General features: G+C 44.1%; 7 protein-coding genes and 1 non-coding gene across 8 annotated transcripts; 3 read left to right on the top strand and 5 right to left on the bottom strand.

Annotated features, from left to right (window-relative positions):
• Positions 1 to 1,148: 1,148 nt before the first annotated feature.
• Positions 1,149 to 2,810, top strand: CTT1 (LALA0S01e10352g1_1; the record flags this gene model as incomplete). The annotated part of the gene is made up of 1 exon (XM_022774575.1): positions 1,149 to 2,810. The coding sequence occupies one exon, from the start codon at positions 1,149 to 1,151 to the stop codon at positions 2,808 to 2,810; it is 1,662 nt and encodes a 553-aa protein (XP_022626659.1).
• Positions 2,811 to 2,986: 176 nt separating this feature from the next.
• On the bottom strand, positions 2,987 to 3,071 carry LALA0_S01e10374r. Its single transcript has one exon. It is a non-coding gene; the product is annotated as a tRNA-Leu (tRNA).
• Positions 3,072 to 3,508: 437 nt separating this feature from the next.
• LALA0_S01e10396g (LALA0S01e10396g1_1) lies at positions 3,509 to 7,732 on the bottom strand (the record flags this gene model as incomplete). Its single annotated transcript, XM_022774577.1, has 1 exon — positions 3,509 to 7,732. One exon carries the CDS (start codon positions 7,730 to 7,732, stop codon positions 3,509 to 3,511), a length of 4,224 nt encoding a protein of 1,407 aa, XP_022626660.1.
• A 187-nt stretch (positions 7,733 to 7,919) lies between these two features.
• On the top strand, positions 7,920 to 8,519 carry UBC9 (LALA0S01e10418g1_1; the record flags this gene model as incomplete). Its single annotated transcript, XM_022774578.1, has 2 exons — positions 7,920 to 7,957; positions 8,084 to 8,519. 2 exons carry the CDS (start codon positions 7,920 to 7,922, stop codon positions 8,517 to 8,519), a joined length of 474 nt encoding a protein of 157 aa, XP_022626661.1.
• A 98-nt stretch (positions 8,520 to 8,617) lies between these two features.
• SYO1 (LALA0S01e10440g1_1) lies at positions 8,618 to 10,471 on the bottom strand (the record flags this gene model as incomplete). Its single annotated transcript, XM_022774579.1, has 1 exon — positions 8,618 to 10,471. The coding sequence occupies one exon, from the start codon at positions 10,469 to 10,471 to the stop codon at positions 8,618 to 8,620; it is 1,854 nt and encodes a 617-aa protein (XP_022626662.1).
• A 758-nt stretch (positions 10,472 to 11,229) lies between these two features.
• Positions 11,230 to 11,517, bottom strand: ECM19 (LALA0S01e10462g1_1; the record flags this gene model as incomplete). The annotated part of the gene is made up of 1 exon (XM_022774580.1): positions 11,230 to 11,517. The coding sequence occupies one exon, from the start codon at positions 11,515 to 11,517 to the stop codon at positions 11,230 to 11,232; it is 288 nt and encodes a 95-aa protein (XP_022626663.1).
• Positions 11,518 to 11,743: 226 nt separating this feature from the next.
• On the top strand, positions 11,744 to 14,770 carry STE23 (LALA0S01e10484g1_1; the record flags this gene model as incomplete). Its single annotated transcript, XM_022774581.1, has 1 exon — positions 11,744 to 14,770. One exon carries the CDS (start codon positions 11,744 to 11,746, stop codon positions 14,768 to 14,770), a length of 3,027 nt encoding a protein of 1,008 aa, XP_022626664.1.
• A 758-nt stretch (positions 14,771 to 15,528) lies between these two features.
• LALA0_S01e10506g (LALA0S01e10506g1_1) lies at positions 15,529 to 15,699 on the bottom strand (the record flags this gene model as incomplete). Its single annotated transcript, XM_022774582.1, has 1 exon — positions 15,529 to 15,699. One exon carries the CDS (start codon positions 15,697 to 15,699, stop codon positions 15,529 to 15,531), a length of 171 nt encoding a protein of 56 aa, XP_022626665.1.
• Between the last annotated feature and the right edge of the window lie 403 nt (positions 15,700 to 16,102).

Here is a 16,102-nt window from a genome sequence, read left to right on the forward strand (position 1 = left end):
GATGTCTTTGGCTTAGAAGAAGGCTATCCCAGAGATTTTTATGGGACCCAGCAATCGAGAATTCTGGGCTCTAAACAGAACTTCTTGCTGAACTATACGCGGAACGTATTGCGATCGAGACGCTCGCACCATCGATGCTCGAGTCCTCGTTCCGTCTTCCACTCTCGAATTACTAAACGCCACAAACCAATTGTCATACCATTCCGGATTTATCGTTTCGCTTACTCTTGTTGAGCTATTCTAGACCCTCAAGCCTTATTACTCAACACTGAGGTTCCATCTCATAGTTTGTCATCCTTGAGCTGGACCCAACGTGCTGTATATGCGAGGGCCTGTACGACATGCACTCATACATGCACTCCGCATATAATATGCATACCAGCTGCATGACCCATGCAACCAGGGCAAACGAAATTCTACCCCGCACAGAACAACTTGTCCGGTTTCTCCCCTTCAATCTCCCTCAAAAAGCCTACAATGCTCATTCAATGCTTGGTCGCATTCGACTTAGTATCGCCCTGACCCACCTCCCTCTCTGTTATGTCGATTTAGGTTCGAAAGTCCGGCTCTCCGTTCAACATGAACGAACAACACGCAATCATCATCAGAGCCCCATCGCTTAGTACGTGAATAGAGACTCACCCGCTTACGTCAGAACCACCCTTGGGGCTCCGCAAATATCGGCGAAAGCAACAATTGCAGACTTTTAGGGGAGCTTGAACGAAGAAAAGACACAAAAACGAGCTACCAAACACATGCAAGAAGACGCAAGTGCGTGCATGTGCGTGCATGTCAAAGATGAACGCGCACGGCACAAGCATGCGGAAGCAAAAAACATCTAGTCTGACATATAGCTTTGTTGCTTCAAGGGCTAGACAAAACCGCTGGGCCCATATACGGAGAGCACATTTTACTCCAATTTTTGTGCCAAGGCGATCGATCCAATTGCTCCCTGAAAAAAGTATATAAGGGAAGGTAAAAACCCATGGGGAGAACGATCTGGATTAATTGTTCTCGATTGTGTTTGTGCGTTTCTTGTTGGAATATTTTGATAAAAGCAAGCAGCTAGCCTCAATTCAAGCAAACAGCTAGCGGCCGTTGCACTTATACCTATTTATTTTGTTTGTCTCTACTTCACCACTCACAGTATGATTGATACCAAAAATTCTAGTGGCCAACAGGTGTACTCGTTGGCTAATGGGTTCCCATACTCCCACCACCCTTACGGGGCCCAATATGCCCGTCCCGATGGCCCATTGTTGTTGCAGGACATCCATCTGGTGGAGTCCCTCGCGCACTTTGACCGCGAAAGAATACCGGAACGTGTGGTTCACGCCAAGGGCGGCGGTTGCCGTTTCGAGTTTGAGCTCACAGACTCGCTCTCGGACATCACGTTTGCAGCGCCCTACCAGAAACCGGGCTACAAATGTCCCGGTGTGGTCCGTTTTTCGACTGTCGGTGGTGAACAGGGTACTCCAGACACCCAGCGTGACCCTCGTGGGTTTTCGCTCAAGTTCTACACCGAATGGGGGAACCACGATTGGGTGTTCAACAACACGCCCGTGTTTTTCATTCGCGATGCCAACAAGTTCCCTCATTTTATCCACACCCAAAAGCGTGATCCTCGCTCCCATTTGAACCATGGTGCTGACAGTACCATGTACTGGGACTATTTGACGCAAAATCCAGAATCCATTCATCAAATCACCTACATGTTTGGCGACCGTGGTACCCCTGCCAATTGGGCCAACATGAGTGGCTATTCGGGCCACACTTATAAGTTCAGAAACGACAAGGGCGAACTCACGTATGTGCAAATACACGTTCGTCCCGATGGTGGGTTTAAGTGTTTGAATAATGAGCAGGCCGCTGAATTAGGTGGCTCTAGCCCAGACTTTAACCAGCAAACGTTATTCAAGCAGCTCGAAGCCGGTGAGCGTCCAAGCTACACATGCTACGTGCAGACCATGACCCTCAAGCAAGCAGAGGAATTTCGTTACTCCATTAACGATTTGACTAAGATTTGGCCCCACAAGGAATTCCCCTTGCGTAAATTTGGTAAGATCACCTTGACGCAAAATGTGGACAACTATTTCGAGGAGATTGAACAGATTGCTTTTAGCCCCAGCAACACCTGTATTCCAGGTATTGAGCCCTCCAACGACTCTGTTTTGCAATCGCGTTTGTTTTCGTACCCTGACACTCAGCGCCATCGTTTGGGTGCCAATTATCAGCAGTTGCCGGTCAACAGCCCCAGAAATATGTGTCCTGTCGCTGCAGGCAACTCTGGCTGCCCTTTCTTGGCGGGTAACTTCCAGAGAGATGGACCAGGCGCATTGTACAACCAAAACTCGTATCCAAACTACATTTCAACCCAATACAAGGAGAAGATCCAGTACAAAGACTTAACTAGCGCCAACGTTAGCAAGGATACGTTTGTTGGCGTTGTGCCAAAGAATGTGTCGGATGCAGGTGTGAAGACGCAAGAAGAGGTACGTCAACACGAGGAGATTATCAATGCTAAGATAAACGAATACTACTGGGTCACCGGCGCGTCGCCTCTTGATTTTGAACAGCCAAGAGCTTTGTATGAAAAGGTTTTCGACGATAAGCACAGAGAAAGATTCATTCACAATGTTGTTGGCCACGTTAGCACCGCTTCCAGCGAAATTCAAGCCAGAGTCCCGCAATACTTTGCACTTTTGAATGAAGATCTTGGTGCTGCTATTGCCAAAGGTCTTGGTGTCAAATATGAACCTCTTTCGTTTGAGGAATACGCTAAGCGCTTGAGTCTTGCGTCCTCATATTAAAAAAAATAGAGAGAGACTAATAGTTAGACTTATTTATTATCAATGAACGTTTATGAAGGCGAACTAGAAATGCAAGCAAAAAAGCGGCTTGGAAGTTGTATTGACGTTTGGACAGCGGTGTTATCTCCTGTACTGAAGATTGACTTGCTGTTCTTACAAAATTGAGAAAAAAAATATGGTAGATGCGAGGTTCGAACTCGCGCGGACAAATGTCCAACAGATCTTAAGTCTGTCGCCTTAGACCAACTCGGCCAACCTACCTCTTTAAGCGAGATACTCACTTTCTTAATCATCCTCCGAGGTTCGAACCTCGGAATCGATCTCAAACTGAACCACTGCGCCAAACGTTGTGATCCTGTTGATGGTATGAAAACTAACACGAACATATCGAGCAGCAATATTTTGTGGGGAAAACGTTTACGACAAACCCGTACCTCCAATTTGCTCGAAGACGAGCGCAACACTTAGTAAGGTTTGTTGCATCAAGACGTTTCCTTCGATTTGAATGACATGAACAATCGTAACTGTCACATTTCATTCCCAACACATTTCAGAAATAAAATTCAACGCATATGCAGCAGGTGTGCGTTAGCGCTAGCTGATATAAAACTTGATGTCCTCGTGTATGTGCCTTTATCGGGTTTTCTCAATGCTTCTACATACATGTATATACATATGCTCTAGTCAATTCTTCTCGCCTATGCATTTTCTGCTTTTATAATATTCTCTACGACTGCCAATATTTCGTCACCGCCATGAGATGTGTGACCGGGACTACCCAATTTTTGACCGATAACACTGTCCAGTAAGCCTCTGAGTTCCTTTATCAACACGCCATTCTTGCACCAAGTACGAATAGGCAGCCAATTGTCGATCACCAGTCCCGGAGAATGCGCGGTCGCTTGTAATTCGTACTTGATAGAACCACCAAATAGTAGCAGCGCCAGAGTAGAGGTTGGAGTGATTTCGCGCAAGTATAGCTTGCTGGTCGAGTGAGAACTATTGTAGATAATGAATGGGGCTTTGAGGTAATTTTGGCCGTTCGCTACCGCCTTCGCAGATGTAGCTTCCAAAGCGACATTTTCAGCAGGAGCATCGCTCTTTGTGGAGAAAAAAACAGAGCTTGGATGTAAGAATGCCCTAGTTGCAGGAAGGTTTGTATTTTCAACTTCTGATTCGCGGTCTAGGCCGTACAGATGATCAATGTATTTTTCATTTCGAAGCCAGTATCGAATCATCTTTGCCTCAGGATCCTTCTCTATGGCACCAGAACTGGTATTAACAAATTTTTGGTCTGGAAGCTGTACCCTAGCCACTTGTGGATAAAATGCACCCGTTAAAATGGCCTTGATGATCTCTAAATTATTTGCATTGCGGTTGAGATAGCTGGACTTTCCAAGATCGTAGTTATTAGGTAGAAACCCGATGTCACTCAAGATGCTCAACAATTGAGATCTGGAGGAAGTAATTTCATTCATCTTGTTATAGGACAGATAGTTTTGACCCATAAACTTTCTCCGAGACGCAGAATCCTCGATCGCTAAATACTGGCGCACAACCTCCAAATACGCCAATAAGTCGCCTGCATTACTGTAGCTCTGGCATAAATTTTTTATGGCATCTCGATTGTCTTGCGTGATAGCAAATGGAGATCCACTGCAACTCAAGATGGCAGCAATGTTGATCCCCACATCTGCGCACCCGAAGATTATAGAGTAAATTAGCATTTTTCCATGCTTATAATCCATGAGAGGCATTAAGCTAATGTATTGCCCCAATTCCGTGAGACGGGTATCGTCTTCACCAAGTAAGCCTGCAGCCGTCAGCAGTCGCTCTGATTTTTGTAGTGATTCCGCTGGAGGAGGATCTAGGCCCTTACCTAAGAACGTTATCACATCCTTGATACCCATAGACTTCACCGATAGATATAGAGACTCCAGACTTACGCGCTTGATTTCCGCCACTGGTTGTTCCGACATTTCTGCAAATTTGGTCTTGGAGAAAAGTTTATAGGAGAACCCAGCCCTGACTCTACCTGCTCTACCCCTCCGCTGTTTGGCCTCGGCTTTCGAAACAAAACATTCGATAAGTCTTGTTGTGTTTTCTTGCGCATTGTAGAACATTGATTTAACTCTACCAGAGTCAATGGTCGCCACACAGTCATCAATGGTAATAGAGGTTTCGGCTATGTTCGTGGAAACCACAATTTTTCGCTTTCCCTCAAATCGCTTGAATACGTTCTTCTGATCAGCAGGAAGCAGAGCGGAATGTAACGGCAAAACAATGAGATCGCTAGCACCTTTTGAGCGCTTCAAGATTCTACAACAATTATTAATTTCGCCAACACCAGGAAGAAAGATCACAATTGAGCCATTACTATTCTCTGCCTTCAACTTCAAGTCGATATGAGATACCAAAGATGCGATCAGATCGTAGTCAATCTGACCAGACTGGAAAAACTTGGAATCTGCCTTGGGCGTCAGGTATTCATCTTGTCCGCTTTCCGCATCTTCGTATGATATATTTCTGCGCTTGATCCTGTAATCTAGTGATTCAAGAATATCTTCCAAAAAGTAATCCTGAATTGGAAAAGTTCGACCCTCGATGTGGCAACTTCTCATGTTGCGGAAGTAGTTTGTAAAGACATCAACATTGACTGTGGCACTCATGAGCACAATTTTTAATCCTGGTACTTTCCCTCGCAGATTCTTGAGTAATATGACAATCAGATCGGTATCAACAGACCTTTCGTGGACTTCATCGATGAAGACCACGGTATTTGACAGATACTCTTTGTTTCCCTGTAGGATTTTGACCAAGACACCGGTTGTCATGAATCTAATACTTGTCGTAGCTTTGGTCTTGTTCACACCACGAATGATATATCCTACTTCATTTCCACATGGGGAACATCTTTCGTCAGAAACTCGCTCTGCTAACCCAATAGCTGAAATTCTTCTGGGCTGAGTGCAGATAATCTTGATTTTCCCAAGCTTCCCCTCTTTGGCGATCAATTGATCAAAAACGAATTGGACTATTTGAGTAGATTTACCAGAGCCAGTCTCACCAGTAATAAGTACCACGTCATTTTTGTCAATCAAATCGACTATACTTTTCCGAATTTTCCAAGCAGGTAACTGAGAGCGCTGTTTTTCCATCGCAGCAAACCCAGGCGTCCCAATCCTTTTCTCGTATTCAGATTTCAATGCTATTATCTCTTTGGCATCCAAAGTTCCAACTTTCGGGCCCCTCTTCCGCAATGTAGGACCCTTTGTACTCTGTTCATTTGCATTTTTCGCGGCTTGAGTCAAAGTCTCTGGCAATAACAATCCAGGGCTCTCTATAATACCTGCAATATGCTCTCTGAGCCACTCGTAAATATGGTAGATTATCATATCTCCTAGTAAGCTCGATTCCGTCACGTAGTTTAAGATTTTGGTTAGGATGTTTTGTTTGATGTAATTCGGCAGTTTGTAATCCTTACTGAATGTAGATACAATCAAACCGGGAAGTGTATCGGGGTAGCGTTTTGTTTTGTATACTTTTAGTTTGAGATTGAATTTGTCTATCAAGTCCATTGTATAACAGCTCTTGTCATCACTCAGAACATTAATATTCTCGTCTCCAAAAATACTCTGCAAGCTTTCAAGCTCTTGTATCCATGTCTCATCAGAATCTCTATCAGATATTCCTGAGACCGGTATAATGGGTGCGGCCAAAAGCTTCTCGGTTAGCCTACCAGCTGCCTCGTTTTCGTCATAATCAGTGGTCTCTAAAGCGTAAAGAACTTCATCGTACGAAGCTCCACTTTCCATCAAACGATTGATCATGTTCTGAACTCTTAGCGATAAAGAGGAAATCTCCACTTTCATTTTGGTATCCTGCTGACGTTTATGGAAAAACGGCGGAAGATCGTCCTCTGGCAAATTCAACAAGAGGAATGAGAGTGGATCTTTGTAGTGGAGAGATTCTAGGACATGTGGCTTCCTAAAACCCAAAGATATCAGCTTTTCTTGCAATTTCGTTCTTTCCGTCGTGATTTCACCTACCCACTCCTTAGCACGCCAATCGACGTGGGCTTTTAATGATTTCTCCATCTCGGCACGCGAAGACTCTCTAAGGTCAATAAAAGTAGCTGTATCCCAGACTTTTTGCGGGAATCTAATGACTCTTTTGTCAACTGGCTCGGTTTCTCGTTTCTCATGCTTACGTTTCCCATTTATAGGTTGCTGATCCGCTTCGGCAGATAATGAAGTGATCAGAGTGGGCGTTTGCCGGACCTTTTGCGCCTGCTGTTGTTTCGCATCGCGCTCTTTGTTCTTGAGGTCTTTCGTCTTTCTTTCCAAAAGCAACCTCTTGAAAGGTTCCGGGTCAAAAAGTCTTTCCGCTTGTGCCTGGTCCTGCTTGACGAGGTTTTTTTTAAAGTCGTCCAATTCGTACCATAGAGCTTTGTGGTTTGGCGGTAGCATCATTTGCATGTTGGACATCGAGGCAAGCTTGTACAGAGCTACGGTGGCGGCAAAATGGCGTGCTTCCATGGCCGTTTCCTGGGGTTTCAGGAGCCCCTTTCCGGTGGCTCTATCAAAAGCAGGATCGTACATTTTCACCACCAATGGCTCGTTAGTCTTAGGATCCTTGTGCGATAAACTTGCCGTTGCTATCATTCCATCATTTCCGGCTTTTTTCATGTCGTATTCAACCCTTCCCCATTTGCGTTTTTGGCAAAACTCATGCAGCAAAGTCTGCGGCAACTTACCTGTCCAACTAGACGTGGAAGTCACTTTAGCTCGGTTAAGTAGTCTGGTTTGCTTCATTTCTTCAGTTTCTTCTCTCCTGCCCTTTTTGCCCTTTTTATTGCCAGTAGCTGCCGAGCTTACCGGCTCTGGTACTACTGGCTGGCTCTTGCCATTTTTCTTAGCCATTGGTCGACTTTTATACTCTACCTTTCGTCTTTTAAGTTTGATTCAAACTTCACGATCATGATGCGATGAGATGGGTGTTTTCATTTCGGTGGTGAATTATTGAAAAATAACATGTTAGAAATCGAATCAAGTCGTTGTGAACAGGAAAGGTTCATCAACTTGACGAAACCGATCCGATTCATAAAAGATGAGCAGCCTGTGTCTGCAACGGTTACAAGAGGAAAGGTATGTGATTTGATTCATTTTGGAAGATTGTCCATGTTTTGTGCTTTTTATCGTGGAGAAATGATGAACTCCAAAGTTCAGAAGTTAAAAGGTCAACTGTACTAACCAATGACAACTTTTTGATAGAAAAAAATGGCGGAAGGACCATCCGTTTGGGTTCTTTGCCAAACCATGTAAGAAGCCCGATGGTACGATGAACTTACAAAAATGGGAAGCTGGCATTCCGGGGAGAGATGGTACTTTATGGAAAGATGGTGTTTTCCCAGTTACCATTGAATACCCCGACGATTATCCTTCTAAACCGCCAAAGGTCAAATTTCCAGCAGGTTTCTACCATCCTAACATATACCCAAGCGGTACGGTTTGTTTAAGTATCTTGAATGAGGACCAGGATTGGAGACCGGCCATCACGCTAAAGCAAATCGCCCTTGGTATCCAGGACCTTCTAGACTCTCCCAATCCAGATTCGCCGGCTCAGGAACCAGCTTGGAGAGCGTTTTCCAAGAATAAGAAGGAATACGAAAGGAATGTGATAGAGCAGGCTAAGAAGTATACCAAGTAATTTCGATCCATACCATACAGTATTAAAGTGACATTCTGTTGTCCTACAAACTCACTTTTATGGTTGGAAAATGCTATATGTAATAATATTTTGGGATATCACCGATGCTCTGTTGATTTGTAACTGATGAATCTTTCCAGCGTGCTCAAGGTCGTCTGACATTTTTCTTTCAGTTCGGCATCCTTATTCTTGTCCACAAACTTGAACTTCTGCTTGAGGTTCGGCACTACACTTTCTTGTAGAACACGAACGAATCCGCCTTGCACAAAAACGGGTTCATCATAGTCGAAGTTGGCATCGCAGTAGATGTCAATCAAAACATCGCAAATGTCAACCAAAGTGGCAGGAGAAGATTTACCGCTAGCCATTTGTTCTATCAGAAATTGTCCTATTTGGCGATTGAGATCGACGTGTCCTGGCAACATCGCGATACACCCTAGAACACCACAGCACCTCTGCCTTAGATCTTGTACTTCTTCTTCTTCTAGGCCTTCGATGTCGTTGTATTGAGCTATGATCGATGAGGCGAAATCTACGTTGTCGCACTGCAGGCGCTCCAGGTAAGCGGCTTGAGACTCTTGTACTTGCACTGTCTTTAAGAGCGCCCATGTAACACCCAGCTTACCCAAGCGCAAGCTGAGATCTTTGTCCTCTGTCTCATCGTTCGCAGATAAACGCTCCCATAAAGTTTGCCAAATTTCGTTAGGAAGCTCGAGAAAGTTGATTTGAAGAGTTAGATACAGCCACAGTAAATTGTTCCAAGCGATCAGCACCCGTACCTTGAAATCGTCAAATAACGATTGGAAGACCACCGGAAGGGAAACGGTCAAGCTTCGTATCAGGTCTGTATTCATTGGCTCACCTCCAGCTTCAGAATTTGCGGCAATCAGCTCCAGAGATGCAGTCACAATGTCAAGTGTAACTTCAATACTCTGCAGATGCATTGCCGCCAAAGCCCGCTGTTTGTTGAATTCTTTTATTTTCCCAGAGATCTGATCGTTCGATGAATCTTTGAGTTCGCTATCAATGTCAGCATTTGACAGGACTTTTTTCATCTGCTCTAGATTGATGTTTTCGATTGTAGAACAAACGTTGACTATTATAGCATTGGCCTGCTCCGATGTGATATCTGAGTCCAAGAACTGTAGAAGAACACCTTGAATCAAGACACCCGTCAATTCATTGGCTGTTGTGATTTGCATGGTTGGAAGAGCTTTGACAAATTCCGATAAATACGAGTCGGCAGTCACCGCTTCAATAAAGTCTAGAGATTCAGAACTCAAATCGTACAACAGATCCAAAATGGAATTGAATAGAGAAATTGGGATTCTAAGAGTGAAGCTGCCATTTATACCCTCGAGGCCGTACTCTGCAATCAAGCGCACTACGGCGAAGATCTCCTGTAACTTGCCAGATTTTAAGATATCGCTCAGGATGAAACCGCATCCATTCACCAGCGCAACGATAAGAGACAGTAAATTGTCTCCGAAATCAAAAAGTTGCCTGGTAGACTCCTTCTTGGTTGGAGTATTAGTCGATAGCCATTTGACGGATTTCTCTAGTTTGTGAAATCCGGAGTTGATGCTTTTCCAGATGTCTGATCTCCAAAGAAACGCACAAACGTCGTAGCCCTCCTCAAGGGCCAGATTTCTCAAAAGTCCATGCGCTTCCACTACAATATCCATATTATCGTCTGAAAGCAGCTTGGTTAGCACCAAATGCGCTAGTTTTTCCTTAAGAAACAGTTTCCGCATGTAAGGATCTTCACAAAGCACAACAACATTTCCAAGCGCCATACTTCTGTCGTTTGGAACTGCACTTTGAAGTTGTTTAAGAAGCGGCAGAATCCTCTTAACGTTAACCGCCTCATCGTTCAAAGCTGATTTATCTTTTTTACCTAGCGGTGCGCTTTTGAAGCGAGAAGCTCTAGATCTTCTTTTAGATTTACCCATAGCCAAACAGTTCAAGTCAGGAAAGAGACTGAACTAGTTTTCAGTGTCGGTCTTTGAGAATCTACTATTGCAATGAATGATTGGTTTTGAATGAACTTAGAGTAGTGCGATGAGCTACAGGTCAAATTTTTAGTATGTCAATATTTCAGGGCCTAGATCTCGTTTACGTACATAGTGACTATATTTATGTTCAAGAAAACGGTCAACATTTAGGAGCACAAAGCGCGAACTACGTTCGGCGGCTAAATATTAGACTCGAACTAGAGGATTAGCGCTCTCCAGTCAAATGGCGAAGAGAGCGCTTTTACTATACATATGTGAACCCAAACAGTGGTCGACGGGATTTGCCTAATTTCTGCACAGATTTTACGCTTTGCAAGACCCTTGGGATTCCGTTGAGGATGTCAAGAAAGATGTCTCTGAGGGACGATGACGGTGGAAAATTGAAGAAGAGTGAGGAATAGGGAGAAAAGTTTCATTTAAGTTTTCATGGATGACTGGGGTTCTGAACCATTGTGTAAACACATCTTGGAACAGAATCGTTGAAGTCGAAAGCTTTTGTTTGATCGGTCTGCTCTTATGCCAAAAGGAAAATTCAAAGTCTGAGAAGGACCTGGAAACCAGAATTTCAGAACGATAAAATAGGAACATGAGAACAAAATGTCACTGAGCCGTTGATCGGTTCACTACACAACATGGGCTATGCAGTCAAAAAATAGAGTGAGATGAGATAGCACTACTTAGTGCTATCGTCCATATTACTTTTTTTGATCAAGTTGCTGCTGCTGCTGCTGTTGCAGATCACTCAGAATACCCTTCTGCTGCTGCTGGATTTTTTCCATGTCTTCCCTCAAATCAAGCATCGATTTCGGAGAAACAGGATTCCCCTCTTCGTCATACTGAGGAATCTCCACGTCTGTTCTCAGATTGCCGTCTTTTCTCAGTCTGTCGATGATTATCGGCTCGAAAAATTGCGTTCCAGTGTATATTCCAACAAACCCCACCAGACCGAATGCGGCAACATCGAAGAACCTGATTCTGGGCATGTCTAGTTCTCGCTGACAATCAAACCTTCAAGTGTGAGAAGCCCTGTACTTGTCCTGTTTCCAGTTGTGAACGCTATCCTGTGAATCGTTTTTCAATATATCTAATAACCCACACACATCTGGGTCGAAAAAGTTAGTGGCGTCCTGGAAAACTTGACTTCACGACACTACAACACTTGAAATTGAAGTACAAAAGCGATTCACGTTTAAAAATCGCTGCGTGTTTATGAACCTGGTGAGGGCAACAATTCGTCGACCATTTGAAGAATTGAAAAATAGACTTGTAATCTCAAGACTGTACCCTTGGATAAATAATCAATTCCACACCCACACTCACAGACGACTTTCCCAAACAAAAATGAGTGGGTACCGTGATCTGGGAATTGAATTCCAAAAACCGGTCTTGGATGATCGAAACTACCGTTTTATCGAGTTGCCCAACAAATTGAAGGCACTTTTGATCCAAGACCCAGAAACTGATAAATCAGCAGCGTCGTTGGACGTAAACATTGGGTCGTTCGAAGATCCAGAAGACGTGCCTGGATTGGCACATTTTTGCGAGCATCTTTTGTTTATGGGGAGCTCTAAATTTCCTAACGAAAACGAGTATTCTAGCTATTTGAGCAAACACGGTGGCGGCTCTAACGCATACACAAGTTCGCAAAACACCAACTACTTTTTCCAGGTCAATCACGAAAGCTTGCACGGGGCATTGGACAGATTCTCAGGGTTTTTCAGCTGTCCGTTGTTCAACAAGAACTCCACGGACAAGGAAATAAATGCGGTTGACAGCGAAAACAAGAAAAATGTGCAAAGCGATCTTTGGAGACTTTACCAGCTTGATAAATCACTCACGAGTGACAAACACCCGTTCCACAAGTTTTCAACGGGTAATTTGAAAACACTAGGCAGCATCCCAAGTTCAAAAGGCGTGGACATAAGAGATGAATTGCTAAAATTCTACAACTCCTCATATTCTGCCAATCTGATGAAGCTCTGTGTTCTGGGAAGAGAAGACCTGGATACAATGTCAGAATGGGTGTATGATTTATTCAAAGACGTTCCGAACTCTGATCGTTCGGCTCCTTCTTATAACGCCAAAATGTTACCATCTGATTGCTTGCTGAAGATCATTAGGGCTAAACCAGTAAAGGATTTGAAAAAGGTGGAGGTTACTTTTGCATGTCCAGATGTCGAAAAACTTTGGGAGTCCAAGCCGGGGCACTTTCTGAGCCATCTGATCGGCCACGAAGGCTCGGGATCACTATTGGCTTATTTCAAGGCTAAGGGGTGGGCCAATGAGCTGTCAGCCGGCGCTCACACTGTCTCCGAAGGAAACGCCATTTTCTCTGTCGACATTGATTTGACTGACGAGGGTATTGGGAACTATGAAGAAATAGTAGTTGCGGTATTTCAATATCTCGAAATGCTGAAACAAGACCTTCCGCAGGACTGGATCTTCACAGAACTACGCGACATCGCAGAAGCCAATTTCAAGTTCAAGCAAAAGGGCAATGCTTCTTCTACCGTATCTGCCCTGTCCAAGGCGCTCGAAAAGGACTTCATACCAGCTGGCGATATTCTAAGCACCGGCTTATTGCGTAAATATGAACCCGATGCTGTCATGTCCTTTTTGAATGCTTTGACACCGGAAAACTCTCGTGTGACGCTCATTCACAAAGATGTTCATACTGACCTAGTTGAGAAGTGGTACGGTACGGAATACAGTGTTATTAAGTATCCAGATGGGCTACTAAACAAAGTCAAAGCTCCTGGTTTAAATCCGCGCTTACGTTTACCTCGGCCAAACGAATTTATCTGTACCAATTTCCATGTTGACAGGCTAGAATCAATCGAGCCGTTGCAAGAACCATTGCTGTTGAAAGATGACGGTCAGAGCAAATTGTGGTACAAGAAGGATGACAGGTTCTGGGTTCCCAAAGGTCACGTATATGTCTCGATGAAGCTTCCTCATACTTACTCTAGTGTCATAAACAGCATGCTCACTACTCTTTACGTGGACCTTGTGAATGACAGTTTGAAGGATTTAGAGTACGACTCTCAAGTGGCCAGCTTACACATCACTTTCAGCAAAACAAACCAGGGTCTAGATCTTTCGTTGAGCGGCTACAACCAGAAGATCACTACACTGTTAACAAGATATCTGCAAGGCGTTGCCGAGTTTTCGCCTTCTGAGTCACGGTTTAAAGTATTTCGAGACAAACTCGTTCAGAAATTGAACAATCATTTGTATGAGGTCCCATACTCTCAAGTTTCGGACGTTTACAACTCCATCGTGAATGAGAGATCATGGACCATCGCCGAAAAGATAGAAGTCGCGAAGCAATTGTCTTTCGAGCATTTGAAAAGCTTCGTACCAACCATGTATGAGCAGTTTTTCTTCGAAACACTGGTACACGGAAATTTTAAACAAGATGTCGCCATTGAAATCGACGAGTTGATAAAAATTTTAGCTCCCTCTGACATAAAGGTCAGTCACTTGAAAGGCTCCAAACCTAGATCGGTCTTACTACCAGAAGGAAAAACGTTCTTTTACCAGCAGCAATTGGCAGATGAGAAGAACATAAATTCCTGCATTCAACACATCACGCAGTTGGGTGTGTTTTCCGAGAAGCTTTCTGCCAAGGCTGCATTAGTGGCCCAACTGATTGACGAACCTGCTTTTAACACTTTGAGAACAAAGGAGCAACTGGGATATGTTGTCTTCAGCTCAGCACTGAATACTCATGGCACAATCAATTTAAGGATCCTCATTCAGTCCGAGCGTGATTCGGCATACTTGGAGTCGAGGATTGAATCGTTTTTGGCAAAAACCGAACAAGATATCGAAAAAATGAGTGAGGAGGAATTTGAAGGACACAAGTCAGCCTTGTGTAAGACGTTGTTACAGAAATACAAGAACTTGTCAGAGGAGCACGTCCGCTTCACTACGACGATTTACGTGGGAGAGTACAATTTTGTTCACAAGGAAAGAAAGGCCCGGTTGATTGAATCGCTGACAAAAACGGAAATGCTGCAATTCTACCGCTCGCATGTTATGTCCAAGGCGACGTCTAAGCTGATCATTCATTTGAAGTCACAGGTGCAAGACGAAGAGGCGAAAAAGAGAGATTTCGTGGAGTCACACCCCGCCGGAGAGCAGATCTTGGATATCGGCCGTTTCCAGAGCATGATGAGTTTAGCACCTGCACGTCAACCAGTGAAGAAGATCGAAGTGACACCCAAACTATAAGTTATTTTTCTGTAGTATGGAAAATTTGCCATGGGCGCCAATGACGAAAAGAAGTACATATGTAATAAACAATGTAACAGTCAAGAAAAGGAGCGCACATGCCCAAATATCAAACTACCAGAGCCTCCTACGACGCTCACAATCTATACAAAATCAAGTTAAAATGTAGCCTTTCTTCGACATTCCCGGTCTATCATCCCCTGAGGGACTCACCAACCGCGAACTTCCTAAAATCCAGTCATATTATAAATTGTTCTGGGAAACTCATATTCCAAATTCAAGAAAAGGAATATTGGCAATTAGCAGCTGTTAGAAGACAGACTAAGCTAACTGTGGCATCGTTTCCGTGCATTTTTGATTCAAAGGAGGAAGTAAAAGGTTCAAAAGGTGGTAAGGGAAGAAAGGAACAGAGCCGATCGAGCTTTCTCTTTATATACTTCCAGAACGGTCCGGGTAACCATATTTTAGTAATTAGAATTCAAACCTATCATGAAGCGCGGTAACTAGCACATCACTGCCTTTGAGGGCACTGCATCGAGACAGTTTTAAAGCCAAATTCCGGTAGTTAGGGCTGAGGACGTAAATAGCCGCCCTTTCACTGGGTATATTCCAAATGGGAACATCGAAACGTAATCGGATAAGTTTTCTTTCACTATGTAGATACATGCCAAATAAACAGCTATAGGGAGATGAGCCCAATAGGGAGCTCACCACAAACGTTTACCCATACGCACGCATGGTGCGGGCGAGCGAGCTTTTTATCTGTATTTGTTGAAGCCGATGTCGTTGGCCTTCTCTCTGAAGCATTGACGGCAGATGTTTAGGCCGTACTTTCTGATCAGACCCTGGTGGGAGGCGCAGACACGGCACTGGCGGGAGCCTTTACCGAAGTTTCTTGGGTGGGAGAACCAGACGTTTTCGTGAGCCATTTTGCTACAATGCGGTTAGTATTACGATGTTGAAAAATTGGGCAAAAAAAGCCAAACGAAAGGGAAGAAAAAAGGGTTGACGGAGACGGGTGGGAGGAGCCATTGGCGAAAACGAGTCAAAGCGGGACATGGACAGTCGTTGGTCCTGAATAAAGCTGCCCTTATGTGTGTATGTGTGGTACTGAACCTGTCCTTTAGGCTTTGGACACGCTCAAACGGCTTTTTCCCAGTGACCCACAGCTTTTCCCTACCAATGTACCCACTATTCTGGTGTGAACACCACTTGGAACTTGTGTTTACTCCCAAACACACACACACACACTGACATTCCATTCTCACCACATTCACTCAAACGTTTTTGTTTTTCAAGTCACGACGGCACACTGAGACCCTCTCTCATTCA

Source organism: Lachancea lanzarotensis, scaffold LALA0S01, assembly GCF_000938715.1.
Source record: "Lachancea lanzarotensis genome assembly LALA0, scaffold LALA0S01, whole genome shotgun sequence".
In the NCBI taxonomy this organism is placed as follows: Eukaryota; Fungi; Ascomycota; class Saccharomycetes; order Saccharomycetales; family Saccharomycetaceae; genus Lachancea; species Lachancea lanzarotensis.